This window comes from Rhea pennata, chromosome 6 (assembly GCF_028389875.1).
Source record: "Rhea pennata isolate bPtePen1 chromosome 6, bPtePen1.pri, whole genome shotgun sequence".
Taxonomy (NCBI): domain Eukaryota; kingdom Metazoa; phylum Chordata; class Aves; order Rheiformes; family Rheidae; genus Rhea; species Rhea pennata.
In genome coordinates this window covers 29,309,624-29,328,032 of record NC_084668.1, presented here as the reverse complement: position 1 = coordinate 29,328,032, position 18,409 = coordinate 29,309,624, and the positions used below count along the sequence as shown (strand labels likewise).

At 36.3% G+C, this 18,409-nt stretch overlaps 1 protein-coding gene across 5 annotated transcripts in view; it reads right to left on the bottom strand.

The window, feature by feature from the left end:
- Positions 1-18,409, bottom strand: part of GULP1 (GULP PTB domain containing engulfment adaptor 1) — a 122,789-nt gene that overhangs the window by 2,730 nt on the left and 101,650 nt on the right. For all 5 annotated transcript variants that reach the window (XM_062578479.1, XM_062578481.1, XM_062578478.1 and 2 more), the window contains 2 exons: positions 10,610-10,748; positions 6,562-6,656 (listed from right to left, as the gene is read on the bottom strand). In XM_062578479.1, the coding sequence (XP_062434463.1) occupies positions 6,562-6,656; positions 10,610-10,748 (234 nt within the window). The remainder of the gene's footprint in view (positions 1-6,561; positions 6,657-10,609; positions 10,749-18,409) is intronic.

The window sequence follows — 18,409 nt, the reverse complement described above, 5'->3', positions numbered from 1 at the left end:
TCTGAACTGTTCACCGTGCTAAATTGACAGGTCTGTACTCTACAACCTGCTGTCATTTGAGCTTTGCTAAAAAGGTGAATAAAATCATACCTGCTATTACAAATGCACAAAGTATGAAGAAAATTTCAGTCTCCTGGGTGAAAGTATTGTAGAACTATACACATTTGGAAACAAGGGCTCTGCACAGAAATGCCACAAGAACACTCAACTCCAGTGCACCTGTCAGTGTTCAGTTCAGTACCGTGTTATCACACAGTTTATCTACAGAACACTGCTTATATGCTACGAAATCAAAGATGTACGCACACATCTTGTAAAGTAAAATAAACTCTCTTGTAAAGTCATCTCTATTGGGATTAAAATGAAGTCTTTCCTCATAATGCATAGGAGCATCTCAAAAACACACCTTCAGCTTTAAAAGATAAATCGTAAATCAAACTAGCTTCATTTCGAACAAATTTAAACCACAGGCCAGAATTTTTAAAGCGTATGAATGCTTAATAAATCCCACCAGATACTACCATCATGAGAATAATGCTAAGAAATAAAATAAACCTTCTGGAGATGATTACCAAATGACCTAATAAAAATATTCATCGTACAAGATGATGAGCCAGACACACTACTGAACTGTAAACCTTATCCAAATATGTTGGCAAATAGTTTGCCTTACCTGGGTGACATAGTGCTGCCAAAGCTCACTGGCATATTCGATTGATATGTTTTGTTCTGTATTTTTCATAAAGCTAATGAAAGCAGCATTCAATGAGAAAGACACTTGAAGGAACAGATTATCTGAAGTTGCAGGTAAAACATATTGTTTCACACAGCAACAATGGTTCTTTTATCCAAAGGAGGAAACAGTTTAATCAATGTAGCTTCAGTCAAATAAGGATTCCTTGCATAGGAACATGCCTGTTCAAGCACAAAACTCCCAGTTACAGTGTGCCTGAAATGCCAAGGTTGTAAAAGGTTGTTTGTGCTTCAGTCTGAGGACAGGTGATGCAGCTGCTACACAGTTGCAGTAGCACAAGGACTATGACAACTGGTTTAACAAGGACCAACAACTTCACTGGTGGCTCTCCAAAGAGCCATTCCAAAGCTGTACCAGTCCTGGGACTGACCATGCCTCCTATGCCTCCCGCCACATACCTGGAGCACAGCAGGTTGGTGTTTCATGCAGCTGCACTTCCAGTGCCGCTGTTCTGGCTGGCTATTCTATTTTCCTCAGCCTTGTGTTTTATCCCTTACCACCTGCTGCATTTGGTATTATTTCACTTCAAATTATTTCTACTTTCTTGATAAAGAGCGGTCTCCCTAGCCTCTTCTTCTGCAACTCCATTCCAGACCATTTACCCCCACAATCTGTCCTCCAGATCTTTGAAGCTGTATTCTACATTTTGCATTTCAATCATCACATTTTCACATATTTTCAACGAGATCACTGTTAATTGGATTAAGAGACTGATGTACCATATGTATCAAATTTATTTAAAAGCCTTTTACTCTGCATTACCATAATGAACTATCATCAGTTCTACAACAAAAATACTGATGCAGTTGCTGTATTAGTACCATGCCTGAGAATCCAGCTTATATAATAGGCAGAATTTATAAGTAGACTATACTTTTACAGTGTTAGGAACTGCACTATTAAGGATGTGAATCCTTAAAAATTGCTTATGCACCTAGCTGTGTAACAGGAACATAACATTTCAATGGTCACATGTTGAATAACACAAAATCCACTATCACATCACAGCGTTAGATACTACAGTTGTTAAACCATCATACCTTCAACCAGCATACCTTCATGATAACCACAAGGTTAAAACAGATAGAGTAAGACAATCTGAATATCCATCTGGATATTTTTCAGGCTTTAAAAGAATACTAAATCCAGATTTTTCATGAACATTTAGGAGGAGGGGAAGTAGTGTACAGCAGTATAAACCAGGATACTCAAGGCCAACATTCCCATTAAATCAAATGCAGCACTCAAAAGGGAGAAATTCAGAACATCTTAGCCCAGCAGACCCCTGGGCAAAGTGATTGCAATCAAATTCCTACAGATCAAGAAAGCACAGATTTCAGATCTCCCACAGCAATCTCCATTCCCAATCCCAAAAGCTTTGCAAATTCACTTCTTAAATAATTTTGGAATCTGCAAAAATTATTCTTTGGCAAAGAAATGATACACTAACAAAAAACCAAACAAATAAACAAAAAATCCACAAAATCCAACCAGCTCTAGTCAACCAAGCTGTCGGAAGAGAAGGTTTGTAAGGAAATAGTCTCTTATGTTGAAACATAGTTGAATTGTGACTAATGTAAATGAAGTATCCTATGCTGTGGTTCTTAAAGTAATGCAGAACAATTACAGCTTTATGTCCACTTCCAGGAACACTGTTCATACGCACACTTCTCAATTCTTATGGTTATTTTAAGGTGCTGTATGATTATTATGACATATACGATACAGCATATGCCTGCTTTCAACTCTCCACTCCAAAATCCAGCACTCACAGCTGAAAAAATAACAATGTCAGTAGGAATGACTGGGAAGGAGAACAGATAATCAACTCTGATTTATCATTTTCTATTAAACTAGGTTAACAGGAGGAATATTTTTTCTTAAAAGTGACATATATAGGCAGCTCTTGCTTCTGGTAAGTACTGTATATACACATGTATCACTCAATTTAATATATGGTATTTTAAATATTTTGCCTTCTGAAATAAAGAACTCCACATTCCAATAACATGATTCTTAGCATAACACACTGCTGGCTCATTAAAACAACATGCGTGCCATGGCTTCCTGTACTTCAAAGGTTCAGGCAACAGAAACTCCTAATTTAGTCAGAAAACATTTAAAATCTACTGACTTTCAGGGAATGCAGAAAAACATCCTCTGACATTGGACAGAAGTGGGAACAAGAGTGGCTCTAAAGTGTGCATCTATACTGTGTCCTGTTTCTGTGCTCGTACCTGAATAAAGACAGCATGAAGTAACTGTTTTACTTCTAAGGTGATTATTGAACATTTTAATTACCCAAGAAAATGACAATACTGTACCAAGAGACAGGATTAGTCTCTAGAAGAGAGGAGCAGAGATCACTTCCACTAAAAATAACCCCAAACCACCTCCTCGAAAATCCCCATTTTTTTGTTACTTCATGATGTTACTTCACAGTTAAATAAAGATGCATAATAAAAGACAAAGTACTTCCATTCTATCACAAAGTACATTTGCTTTCTCAAAGTCAATCCTTGTGGCTCTCTGAGGTTAACTCATTTTATCACCACACAGTCTGGCTGCGCTCTGTGGGCTTAAGGAACCAAGTGCCAAGAAACCAATGATAAATTTATACGTCTCTGTGAAGATAATCTAGAGGGCTGAGCATAACTTATTTCAGATGGAAATAATACAAGCCTGCTGACTGCTTCAGGCTATACAGGGAGAATGGTCTGCAGCTCCTGGAAGCTTTACGATATCAACTACCTCAAAATTTTTATAAGTTATAGCAGCTGCTGCTGGTATGATTCATGATGGAAGGAAATTTCCCCTCACTACAAAATTTCTGGAAAAATAGACACATTTGTTTTATTAATGTTTGGATACAGTTAAAATAGAGAGGATGAAAATATGTTTCAGCATTAGTGTGGGGGATACAGGAGATTGGATAGTCATCAGAGAGAGGCCTGAGCTGTTAAATTCAGATCTCAGCACATGTTTGAATTTCAAGCTGGAGTAGAAAGAGCTTAACTGTGAAATCTGGCTCCTCACTAAAGTTTAGGCATGAAAACAATTACCCAGAGGTCAGGGAATTTCACCTAATCTCATTAGGTTCAGAATACTGGATCCAAAATTAAAAGCATCTGCTACCTAAAGTTTCTTCCCCAGCACCTCTTCTCTTTTGCTATGCTTTTTTTTCCCCATCTTGCTCACACATCTCCCAGCCTACACGTGCTCTGGGACAGCTTTTCTGCAGACTGGCATACGTTGCTGAGGCATGCTACACGGCTCTACATTAGAAACAGGGTAAAAGTTTGGACTGAGCTGCTCCAGCCAGCCTGTCCCTGGCTGGCACCCAGGTAGCTTGCTGGTCACTCTACGAGTGTCCGACAAGCTGTATTCAACAGCGCGCTCTCAGAGTAATTTTATAATTTGAACTCTCAGATGTGCTGGTAAACAACTGGCCCTCACATATTTAAGCAAACATATTTACTGAAACTCAGGCTTAACTTTTATAATATAAAAGACCTCAGACCTCTTAAACTTTACTTTTCAGCATATTTTAAAAAAGTGGAACTACAGTTTTCTTTAATGTTCCTTACAGTTCTCAGAGCACATGGCATTTCTGTGGCTTTATCTTTTCTAGTGTCCATTTCATGCTCTTCCTTATAGGCTGTCTCTCACACTCGTAGAACTCTAGCAGAGCTATCTTTTTGCTCATTATAATCTTTTAAATATTTATTTCCATTTAAAACAAATACATTTACAAATATGAACAGATTAGCATAGAAACCTACGAAAAAATTTTGCTTCTAAAATACAAAACCGAATGTCACTCTTCATAAAGACCATTCCACTAACAATAATCTGATAATGAAAACTGGGTATTAAGACTTCACTAGTGAAAATGGAAAACAAACAACAGTGAAAACTAAGGCTTAACATAATGGGCTGACAAGACAGACTGAAGAAAAATAAAATCAGCTTTCCCTAGAACAAAAATTGTAGGTCTTAAAAATCCCTTCTTCATAGAATCACACGGATAAAATACAAATACAAATCTTAAAAGACTATACATACATATATACACACACAAAGAATATATACACACAGAGACATGAACACATGCACATTTTAATTGTAAATACTTTAAATACCATTATTAAAATATGATATACCAACCATCGCTGACGCTAGGCACCCAGGGAAGCATAAGAAGATAAAAGAGATATTAGTAAAAATATGTTTCAATTTGTATTATGCATGACCACTGATTCACAGCAACATCCTCTACAAAAAGAGCTTATACATCCCTGGCAACTAAATCTACCAGTGGTGATTTACAAAGTGATGGAAGGATGTCATAGTTAAATGTGCAAAGTTTTTGCTTTGGCCAAAATCAGAAGTGAACTTTCACATCTGAGCAGCTATACCCTTGATCTCAATTGGACTATTCATGAATAAGTTTTGTACCTACACAAATACCACTCATTAATTTTCATTGAGGGCATCAGAGTATGCCAGACTGGTATGCAAGCATAATAAAATAAAAAACACACAGGAAAGCTGGAAAAATAAAGCATGTGTGCAAGGGGGGAATACTTGACAAATGCAAGATTCTTTTCAGTAGGCCATAGGAAAACCGTAAGGTTTGGAGGTCTTTTTCTTGTTTGTTTCGAGTTTTTGTTCAAGCCAACAGAGTAGAAACAGAGATTAGACTGCTCCACTTTGACTTCAAAAATCTTTGATAACATAGCCTTCCAGTGTTCCAGTTTTATAAAGTGATAGCAATTACCATGTCTAATACTGTAACAATGCAAAATTTCATCAAAACGTTGTGAAAAGAATCCTTAGTGCACGATGTTTAACTGTAGTCATAGGATTTTTCCAGTACCCACAGATACTATAGGATAGTGTTTTTTACAATGGACTATACACAATGGATACACTGAAATGTATCAATGTGAAGTACTACAAGATTTCTTTTTGTTGTGCTGAAGAGCTTAGGAGTAACATTATGGCATTCACAAAACACAAGCAATTTTAATTGAAGTGAAAAGTTGGTTTTGGCTTTTAGTTACTGTGTGAATTACGTGGGACAGAGTGTATGTGAGTAAGAAACTAAAATTCCTATCTGAGCTGAACTTGCTAGTGGTGCTGTCCTAAAACTAGCATGGAAAATGAAATTCCACATAGAATAGGAATTCAAAATTATACTTTGGAAAATAAACAGAAATTAAATCTTAACTCAACAAAGATCAGGTTGGTATCATACAGTATTTCAGAATTAACATTTTATCATGAAAAAACATCAGTTGAGAAAGGTTGGAACAGTTTAAGTGTCCCAGAGTACCACAGTCAAAGGCAGCTATTTTTATATGCAGCAAAAAATTGCCATGGCGCCTGCTCCTACTTTGCTTATGCCAATCCTATGGAAACCCAGACTGCTGCCACTAAGGGAAACATCACGGTATATGTATGGTGATGGTGACTAAACCAAAGGATAGTAAAATCAGCGTATTTATTTCTCAGGCTCTCGCCTCAGCAACTTGTTCCAATTCAATCCCTTCCTAGGCAGGGGCAGCAGCATCCATTTTGATTGTGCTGCTAAGAAACCTTGAATTGGTGCAGGTGTCTGTATTAATACCATGGGCTAATGTTTTTAAGGATTCCTAGGCAGGCAAATTCCAGTTCTAATTCAAAGAGTACTTTTTTTCCTTTGTGCATTCAATTTTGAATATATTTTTAACATACTATAAAAATATATTTCAGAAATATTCATGTGGCAATAAAAACTACAAAATTGGTAATTCAGTAGTTACCTGCATCTCATCTAGTTTGGACTGAATGTCTGGAGGGAAATCTCCCGCTCCGCAACTAAAAGGGTCAAAAGGTTCTGCTCCAAAAAGGTCTCTCTCTGGAATAACAGAAAAATGAGTCACTGAGAGAAAAGGTATGGTCTGTAAGAACAGCTCTTTAAAAGATGACATCTCCTCAAAAAGCTGAATAATGGCACATCCAAGCATGCAATGGGTTATCAATTAAAAGAAAATATTAACATCTAAATTTGAAAGTCAGGTCTAGATTAGCATTCCAAATGTTAATACTCAAATATTTTCCCCAAAATACCATTGACTGTTTAAGCCTCCGTTTCCATTCATGCTTTTACCTTCCTCAGGGATTTTAGGGAACCGGTAAGAAGCAGCTCCAATTTAAGTAATACTAGTTAAGTGAGTTCTAGAATCAGCGCATATGGGATTTTCAGAATTGAAGATAGAACAACTGTACATCAATTGTGAAATCTAATTTTAATATACCAGAAACATACAGTTGCAAACAAACCAGTCTTCAGGTCCCCTGTCTGCTACCTCCCGTCACCAGTAAAGGACTTCTTTGCAAAAACAAACCACTACCCTTTGCTCAGGGAAGGTAAACTCTTCATTCAACAGTTCCTCAATGCACAGCTTGCAGTAACTAAAACCAATTGTTAGAGTTTTGAAATCTTGGATAGGATTAACGATCAAGGAAGAAAGAATGAGAAATAGGTGACTGACCACTGAAGGCCACTTACCCCAGAATTCCACTAAACTTAGAGCCATTAATGGAATGACTGAAAATTTCTCTTTGTCAATACCGTATAGCTTATCACTTTCACCTTTCCTTAATTCTAGTATGCTTTTGGTTGGGGGAAGGAGGTGAGGTTTTTTTGGTTTGGACAAGAACCACCCTGTCCAAGAACCTTCTGTTTCTTCCCAGAACACTGTAATGCTAGTTCTACTTTATCTGATAGTCCAATTAATCTTTTTTTTTTTTTCCCTCCCTTTTCTCAGTAATGGGAATTTTTTCCCCTATAAGAATGCTATCTAAAAACAGTTGTTCTAGTCCACATTTGATTGACCCAAACCAGTATGGAAATCATTTTGCTATCAAAATTCAGCCACACAGACTGCAACAATTGCAGAACAAAGTTAATACAGCCTTGGTACTGCTGGAGAGAAAGTTAAAAATCATATCTTATCTCCTAATCTGCACACTGGCCTAGCAGGAAACCTGAGAAGTATACTGCCTAGTTTAAAACTATGTTTGCTTAAAACTATGAAAGTAAAAGGTTCTATATTAATATCTTTGAAACTATCAGCTGTTTTTGTCTTTTAGCCGAAAACATTGCCTGTAACATAAGATGAAAGCTTACAATTGACTATGCAGCACTACACACAACACTGCAAAGTATTTTCTATATTAAGTGAATCCATATTGCAGTATTACCCCTTGTTATTAATGCTGAAGAATGTGTACTGAGCTAAACATCTATTTATTCTAGCCCTACAATAGTCAAGACTCTTCAACATTTTTTTCATTCACGATATTCTCCATACGTTTTAATCTAATCATTTAGTGTTATCAGGCTGCACTGCACAATATTAAACAATAAGCAGCTATCATGAAGTACAGAAACAAGCAGGAACTTTATTGATTATATACCTCAAAAACTGGCCATATAGCTACAAATTGTCTTACAGGAATAGAAGATGGCTCCAATCCAACAGGCTTATTCCAAAAGCCTATCTGAGTCAGTAAAGTCTGAGCTTTACTGGCAGAGGCAGACCACCTTTGTGCTAAGGACACTTTGACTAGGATAAGCTAATATAAAAATTAGAATCTACCTGGTCTCTTGCTTCTTTTACAGACCAAATGAAACTGCTCCAGTATGACCAGTGTCTTACATGCTTTGATGCTCCCTACCTAGTAACCTTCAGGTCTGTAGCAGTTTTGATGGTCAACCTAACCTGTACTGGGAAGAAAGTCATTAGACTTTACATCCTTATTAGGTCGATTTGTCACTATGTCATACATTTTTACTTTCTTTATTTCCATAGTTTCTTTTTACTGAGGAACTGAGAGCCTTCTGTGAGATCAGACAGCTAAAAGCAGCCAATTTCAACACCAACCCTTAGAAAACATGCAAGGAATGTATTTATGAAAAAACAGTAAAGAACACAACTCTTGCATTTCTTTGCACTAAAATGACTTACTGCTATCTCTAAAAGCAAGCATTACACACATTATTCTAACTAGTTTTCCATTTATGTCTAATTATTGGGCTTTTTCTAATGACAACATTTCTGAGTTCAGTAGCAGGAAAATTGCAAGAGGTAACTCTTAGTTTCACCTACTTTCAGTATAAGGATAGTCTCCATACAGAAGCATGTTTATCTCACACACACAAAAAAAAAAAACTACTGAAATGCATATAGGATACAAAATAGCAGAAATATAAGGATGACAAACATATATTGAAAGGTATAAGGAAAAGACATCAGTTACAACTCCCTATTTTGGTGCAAAACATGAGTGCCTAACATAGCTTGTTGGGTTATAAATATACATATACATTTATATATGTGCGTGCATGCATGTGTGTTTATATGTGTGTATACACACATAATCTAAGCAGCTCACACTCCCTCTTCCATAAGAATGCAGCGGTCTCAAGCTTTTGCTAGGGAGAGTCTCAAATATAAGCTGGAATTTTGTAAGAGAAAGACAGTAGCACTGGGTATGATCAAGTATGCTTCAAAACTACACACTGAATTAAGGAGTACTGAGATCTGAACTTTATCACATCCTAGTGCCCAAGACTCACTGAGTGACCAGATATTCTACGACAAGTCATTCAGACCTTTTCAAAACAAAATTTGGAAATTTTAAAATCTTTCTTGAATAGAATTGTAATGTTCCAGCCGGCTCTAGGGTGCGTCTGTAAATAAGGAAAGATAGAATCAACATAATCAACCACAGAGCTTAAAGTTCAAACCTAAACCCCTGAAGGGGAAGTGAGAAGCAGAATTGTCAAATCTGGGCTTTTTAATTTGTGAAAAGCAAAATTGTTCTCCTAATGCCATTTTTTTTCCTAATAAATACTTTGAAGAATTCAAGGTACTTGATGCATTACTTGATTTCCTGAAAATGAGATCCATTTTTCCCATGCAGTGTTACGATTTGCCAGCTGGCCCATTGACATGAAAGATGAACTTGAGTTTTGAAAAGCACATTTTGCTTGAGCAGCACAAGTGTCATCCCTACGTAACAGATGAATCGCACGTATGTTGCTCAGAGGAAGTCAGGAATCAAGGTCGACACTGGAAAACAGATGGCAGTCTTTCTCCTTGCTTACTACTAAATGTGTTTGCTCCTATCCCCATTCCCCACTCAGTGGTTTCCAAGGCTTTTAAAACTTATTTTTGGACTTCTAAAAGTTTTCTAGTAAAGGTGAAAATCTTTCCCTAACTACCTTGAAGCTTTTGGAAAATAAACTTGCTGTTCCTAATCATCTGCTAGAGATCTTTTAGAAGTGGTCCACAAATCTGGAGAGGCCCATCTACTGCAGCTGAAAAACAAAGCTGTAGATGATATGAAAAATAATAAAATTATTATGCCTTCACTACTTCTTCAGGAGGTTCTTCAGCTCTCCCTTCGGCATCATCTTCACCATACTTACTTCACCTGCTGTCTCCCTGAGAAATGTAGACGCTAAACCTGTGGCTTGATATCAAAAGATGTAATAGAAAGTCAAAATATTTCCTGAATTAACTACAAAAAATGTACTGTAAAAGAAAAGCCAAGTTATATTCCCCAACTCCCTTAAACTGTTAATATAATAGTTTCAGCAAGTAAATAAATCTGTTCATAGTGTCACTTGGCAGCAACAGCAAAGTCTTTGGGGAAGACGGTATAAAATGAAGTAGCATTATCAAGTGTGATTTACAAAAAAACGTATTTGGCTTGTCATGCAAAATGTACATAAATGTTTTCAGATGCTTTATCAAAAAATAAAATGTAAGCAAAAATTAGCTCAGTTACAAAACTTACTGATCTCTGCAGATCTACTGGGTACTGGAGGAGGCTGTGTGCCATTGCGAGTAGGTGTTGATGACTGAGGGGATATGGGAGAAAAGGGAACCATATCAAAGATGTCAGTAGAGGGTGATTTAGGTATCACACTGCCTGCCTACAATAAGGACAATAAGTATTAGGGCAGTATTTCACATTAAAGAAAAAATCACAATATTGAATTCTTCAGCATGCAGATAAGAGCAACAGTTTCAAAAAAGTTTTTAAAAAACGAGCAAAACAGAAACAACCCCCTCAACATCAGCATGCAAAATCCCGCTCCTGACACCAAGCAAATGGCATTTTGCAGTTCAGAGTCTATGAAACATGCTCAAACTCTCCAATACATAAGCAGCATTTTTGCTTTTGCTTTTCAGCACATTTGGTACAGTCAGAAACATATCACAGTTGAACCTGAAAAGCCTGGAGACAAGCAGTTCTATATTCCACAAAGAACAGAACACAACAGTGTGAATGGAGATATTGTTCACAAGACCCATTTAAGATAGTAAGGCAACAGCAATATGCTATAGCACTGAATGCATAGAACCAATAATTGAACTTAAAAAAAAAAAAAAGCAATCCCAGCATTTCTTCTTTACTAGTTCTTCCTTACGTGATTACTTATTTGACAGTCTAAGAAAGCTACTGCAACCAAAGCTTCAAGTGTTATCTTTATTGAGTAGCAACCTAGAAATGCAATATACTGAATATAAAAATCGAAATAAAACTTTCTCATCCTTGAATACCAAGCAGAAGAGATTTCATTAGTAAAGCCTAGCATTTTTGGCAGGTTTAAAAAACACTAGATAAACAACCTCTCCTCCCACCCCCTTTTTAACTCAATTACTATAGTTCTTACAGCCCTATTTATTTTTTAATGCTTCATTCCTCCTGCCATCAGTCCATTACTTCAGGACATAAACAAGGCACAGCTAAGTCAAAACAAACTAAACACTAAAAACAGATGAAATAGATTAAAACTTAGACTGAAAAACTCAGGGTAAAATATATGCACAAAACTAGTTTGCATGTTAATGTTATTACTTGGACAAATGAAAACCTACATTACTAAGTAATAGAAAGACGAACCTGCCAGGCACAATATGCTACTTTTTAAAAAAAGATCCATTTTAACCATAATACTTGCACAGGTTAAATAGGTCAGATAGGTTCTTTTATGTAGAATGCTGCTTCCACAGCCTGGCAAATTGCTAACTCTCATCATTGCTAGTCCGTGAGAATTTCAAAGACCTAAAACTTATTTTGGGAATACTACTTCCTTTAGTGTCTGTGCTTCACCTACTGTAGCAATTCTTTCACAGTAAAGATGTGACAAATTTCTAAGGCAAGTCCATAGGCAGCCTTGAACTACCTCTCTCTGGATTTTGCAGTGGCTGCAGAGAAGCAAAGGACATGGACCATGGTCTTCCACTGAATACAGTGCTTAAAAAAACTAACAGATGAGGAAGTCTTATATTACCTATTTTTAAATGAATTTTGAAATTTCATATTTGAAATCTGGGTTAGTAGAGAAGTGTTCATTACCTCCAGAAACTTGGGATATTTCTATCTAGGTACACTGAAGTGCTAAACATGAACAATCTGCATTTCACATGTTGCTTTTTAGTCTGATGTTTTTAAAAAGCAATTCTCTCAGCCATACTATTCCCTCCAAAATCAGAGCTGAATTTGCTTTACAAAATAACTAATTTATAAGACCTCTATACACACACACACACACTAATCTTTCTGCATTCAAAAGGAGCTGGCCTAATAATTCTAAGGACTGTCTGTTGTGAAGATTTAAGTGAACACTGTTTAGACATGAGTCTTTTAGTATGATGTTCATAGGACTTGCATTAATCTCAGGGAGTCAGAATAGCTCAAGCTGGAAGAGATAGCTGGAGGTCATCTGCCCCCACACAAAGCAAGGCAATGTATGTGCTCTGACCCAAAATAAACCCATAGTGAACTCCATATCCTTCAAACAAACAAAACTGAGTGTAGACAGGCGTTGTCTGCATCAAGAATGTGGGACTAGGTTCAGTGACAGTAGGTATATGCTGTGTATTAGCCTACACTTTCCACTGACATTGATGGATAATCCTAGAATAACTTGGAGTTAGTAAACAATAATAGATCTTCCTGCATTTATTAGAGTGTTTATGGCTACAAAGAAGCTAGAGAAATAAACAGTATTTGTTTAGTCTTAAATGAGTCTTCCTGTCAAAACAAACTTCTCACTGACATTATTTATGTGTCATTTTGTTGAAGTTGCTGGACATTTTGATACTACGGATACAAATTAAGTTAGCTTAGTAAAGTTAAGCAAAAATATAATTTAGTTCTTTAAAAATGTATTTTTCTAAATCTATATGAGCACGAGAAGCATTTTTATTTAGTGAACACATGCAGAAAATCATGTTTGCCAAATATAGCCAAATGTTACTTGCAAACAGAAAAGTTGAGCATTAACATATTGCTACGAATAGCAGGCAATATGCATATTTCACATTTAATGATAATTTTCAATCTTCATTTTGCACAGTTTTTTATAAGGTATATTAAAAGATATTTAATGGCTGACAGTTTTCTATTAATCAAAGGAAAAAAAGCCATTCAAATCCAACCTTTAGATTATTTGCTTTGAATAACTATTCTTAGTATGAGTTCAACAAAAGATTGATAGGTAACACAGAAGTAATTCATTAATGGATTAGTTTTAAAATGTTGGAAAAATAAGAATTTTTGGTTTTGGGATGGGGTCAGGGGGAAGCTATGCAGAAATAAATCTTCACAAATTCTGTATTTGTATCAGGAGAGAATTTAAGATACATCTCATCTGTCTTCTAACCACTGTCCAAAATGCACAGTTTTAATACAAGTTAATAAACAGAGAACATCAGAAGCCTAGAAAAAGTAAAAACTTTTGCACAGCAGGATTACACGAGGTCTTGGGTAGCTGTATTCACTGGCTGGCTTTTGAAGACCACTTTTTGAAGGTGGTGGTATTAAAAATCCAGATGGTAGTCAGGAGTCAGGAGAACTCCTAGGAGTAAGGGCAATGGAAGACATATCTAAACAAGGAGGTGAATCCTCATTGCTACACCAGAAAAAAGCAGAGGGTCTTTGAAACATATGCTCATCGTTATCACACTTTACGTGCAGCAGCTGAAAAGGAATTACAGAAAGAGAAAACATTCTGAGGAACAGAACATGGTAATGCCAGGGAAAGAAGAAAAAATACATTTCATTCTTCAAAAAGTTTTTTTGCAACCTGCTGTTCAGCATTATAGTGACAAGATAGAGAATTCCAAAACGTTTTAAAATAAAATTTGAAAATGTAAAACAATGAAAGGTAGTCCAGCATTAACTGGAATAAAGATGACTTGCTCCTTGATTGCATCAGAACAAAATGAAGGCATACATCTTTCCAAATGCGAGTGTGGCAGATGCATTAACAAATGTTTTTCTCTACCAAAATATCAGCAATATCTCATATTTGCACATGGAAATTAGCAGTTAAGCACATATCCAGGAAGGAGTGTTACTCTGATGGTTATCTACATAGGCCCGAATTTTCTTTCACTGTGATCTCTGTATGAGGCAACAACTACCATTTATATCCCACCAACTTTGAAAGAAAAATTTAACTGAACTAAGATCTTCTTACAATAGAAGTTCACTGTGCACAAACTGTAAGGTTCACATTACTACATTTTATTATTTGCTACATTTCATCATCTAAGGAATTTGAAAACGTGAACATTTACTGACAGTAGTGGCTCCTGTAATCTTCTCTGTGTGTATGAATAATTAATTTAACTTAGAGAACAAATCAAATGCTATAAAAATTGAGATCCTTTGTTGCAATTACAAAGGAATCCGCATCCTCATACCTCTACTACTGTGCCCAGGATCCAGGACAGACTAAAACTTCTTTGGCTGCCTGGGAAATAAAAAAATGTTGAGGACTACAAGATTCTCAGGCTCTCCAGAGCTCCTTACCAGCAAACCACAGAACAGCTTCAAAGAGAGGCAAACAAATAATACCCTCACCAAAATGCCTAATGGCAGATGTTAAGAGCAGTCATCTAAGATGACAACATAGATGTAAATAACTTCAAGGTCTTGGTCTGAATTAGACAGACAAGGAGCTGAACCTAGCTTGTCTCGCATTAATGGTAAATACATTACTATATATTCCACCAAGATTCACTGTATATTGAGAGTGAGACAGAAGGCTTTGTCTACTTCGATAAAAATAAACAAAAAAGCCCCCATCATACTACCTTAAGTTTTGCCTGTATAAGAAATATTTGCAACCCTAAAAAGCTTCTACAGAAATGAATTCTTGTCTAGTTACACTAAAAACAGCTTTTAGCACTCATCCTTGAAGGAAAAGCAAAAAGGAAATGTCTTCAAATATTTGATTTAAAAAAACCATAAACATGCCCTACCACCAATCCTTCTACTGGGTCCAAGTTGTAATTCCCGCCTTAAAATCTAAGCAAAATAGCTTTGCACTGTTAAAACAAGGTTACAGAGAAGGAAAGATTCATCTTTGAATCTTAATGGAAGGGACTGATGTCTTCTGCAGACAGTTGTTTTTGGCCAGGGTAAGCGGTTATACATCCAGAATGCGGGAACTGGATCTGTGCTGTAGGTACCTTGCTTAAAAATCCCTCTAGCTTGCCCAGGAGGAAACACTGGTGGATACATGCAATGAAAAATTTGAAGTCTACTTTCATTTTCTTCATACACTGTTGACCAACTGTTAAGACACCATTATTTCATTAAAAGTCTGGCATAACTCTATTAGATGAGGGTTTGATCAATGATTTTAAATAATTTTTTTCATAATTATGTAGAAAACAAAACACATCAAATTTTTGAACTGTGTCAGTTTTTCTTTCCTTTCTTTACAAATAAGCCAGGTTTAGGACACAAGTGTCCAAATTTAACAACATAAACATATTTAGGAGATCACTAACGATGAACACCACAAAACTATTTAAAATTAGCAATTTATAAGAAAAATAATCTTTTTATTGTAATTACAAATACTTCTGTTACTAAGTTGGAATTGCAAGACTGAAGATTTGGAATGACAATAAAAATGAAGACAAAAGACTTGCATAATTTTGATTAAAATTTCAAAAGCGTCACTATGCTACAACTACAAAAGACTTGCAATGCGTCATTCTCCCACTACCATATAACACTTGCTCCTAAATATATATGGCAAAATAGATCTCACAATAGTTAAACACTGGAAGATACTAAATGCAAACAGTTAAATTGTTTCCCTGAAACACAAAACAGCAGAGGCTGATAGTCTCCATACAGAAGCATGTTTATCTCACACACACAAAAAAGAAACTACTGAAATGCATATAGGATACAAAACAGCAGAAATATAAGGATGACAAACATATATTGAAAGGTTTCAATACAATAATGTAGTGATATAAAATTTGTAACAGATATGCTTCCTCATTATTATCTGATAAATGAATGTTAAGTCTTAGGTAGTTTGGTACCAGATATGTTGAGACAAAATATGTAGCGCTTTATATGACCAGTTTGGAAATACATTTAGTTTCATTAACATATTTATTTCGCACTGCTGCGTGGAATCACAACACCTCATCCCGTGCCACGCGGAGTGCTGCTCTGCCAGGAAGCCCTCGGCATGTCTCACAGCGAGGCCCACAGCTGTTTCACGCTCACAGCCCACAGACAGGACAGGTCCAGCAGGAAAGTGCAACAACGGAAAACAACAAACAGAAGGCACAAAGCCAGGGGTGACACAAGGCTCGAAAAAGTACAAAATACCAAATTCAGAAAACGCAAAAGGAGGAAAGAGCGCCTTTCTCTAAAGAATACAGTCTTAGGAGCGATCAATCTGTGCTCTCTTGGTTGTTTTACCTTGTGCTTTCACAAGGCGTATTTAAAAAGCTCTTTCAAAATGCCTGTCTGTTCCTCATTTAAATTCTCACATGGTCTTCGAAGAACTGATCTGTAAATAAGACTTATCAGTTAGGCAAAGAGCTACTTGGGAGTCCAGCAACTTCCTAGTTCACAAGGCTGCCAATAAAAGTGTATTATAGGGAGAGATCAAAATCAGTGTCCTAACGCCCCTCCCTTTCGTTGAACAGAATCATGTTACAAAGGATTTTAGGAAGTCTTACCTATTCGTTTGATTACCGTAAAAGTTTCCTTTCTAACAGCAGCATGTATCTAGAGTTTTACACACAACTTCAACTTCTGAAACTTAATGGTCTTATGAAGTAAATAGAAAAAATAGTTAAATATATTAAATTACCATGTCATATGGTAATAGTATATCTTCTGAATTTCCCACTGTGTAACACTGAACACAATATTGATAGGGTTGACATTACCCCTTTCAAATTTGGGTCCCATTTTGTCAACACAAGAGAACAGTACGACAACGGTTCTTTGCCCCGCTGCAACATAACAAAGCTAACACATGAGTTAAGCGGACTGGGTCCCTGCTGTCATTAGATGTTACCACACGCCTGTGAAAGGATCTGCTTCTGACTCAATTCTACCTAGTATGATGTTGAAGGACCAACTGGTTCCTTTATACTAGAAAACATAGCATGATTTAGTTTCTTAACAAGAGATCATTTCAAAAAATGCTTTTAACCAGGTGTCTCAAGACATTGATTTCAATCATTGTACCATATACCAACAGTAACCACATAAATGGGTTAATAAAGTAAGTGTTTTTAGTAGCATATTCAAGTCAGTAATGTAACAACAGCCACAGTATGCAAGTGCAGCAGGAATCTGTGACCTAGAACTGGAAGTTACACAGTTAGTTACAAAACTAAGCATCATAAGCTATTTGAGATTTGGAACTATCAAGGATACATTAGTTCATTAATTCATACAGTTCCATAAAAGCATTACTAATTACACTAAACTTGTCTTCAGCTCATTTAGTACTTCCTTCAGTAATACAAAATTTGACATCAGCAATTTCAAGATTTATTTTTAAATCATAAACATCATAAAATTTTAAACCCTAGTGAACAAAATCTCACTGAATGGGATATAGAACATTATAAAATTGAAAGAGCAGAAAATAGTTCCAGAGCAAATAAAAAATATGCAGGTCTTCACATCTGGCAAGCAGTCTTAATGACAACACAGACCAAATGATGTACCTAAACATATTCCAAAACTGTTTATTGGAACTATGCACACAGTTCTACCTTCTATCTTGTTTTTTATTTTTGTTTTTTTTTCCACACGTTAAAGTCTTCAATGAGGATAACAGGTACATGTGACCTACACCTCTCTATCACTAAGAACTTAAAATTAGTCAGTATCTTTAATGCACTAGGACTGGCTAAAAAGGGATTTTTTGGCAACACTGCTACAATGAGGAAGATTGAGCTGTGTGTGCACATACGTATTACATCTCCTTGACAGGATGATCTACTTCTTCAGGAACTCTATGAAGATTTCGAAGGAACTAGCAAGACAACCCTCTTGCCCTCCAGCAAAAGCACAGCTGAAATCTTCCTGATACTTATGGTTAAGGGAGGAACATAGTTCCTTTTGGGCTGCTTTTCTCTCTCCCAACCATTCTCCTTTCCCTTTTAGTAACGCCCTTGAACTCTGCTTCTTTCATATTTCATTATCCTCTCTGTTAAGTTCTTTGTCAGAATATTCCTGTTATTTTCCTATCTAAAGGTGAAGTCATGGAGTTGTCACAACTGCCTTCTCTGCTTAAGCATC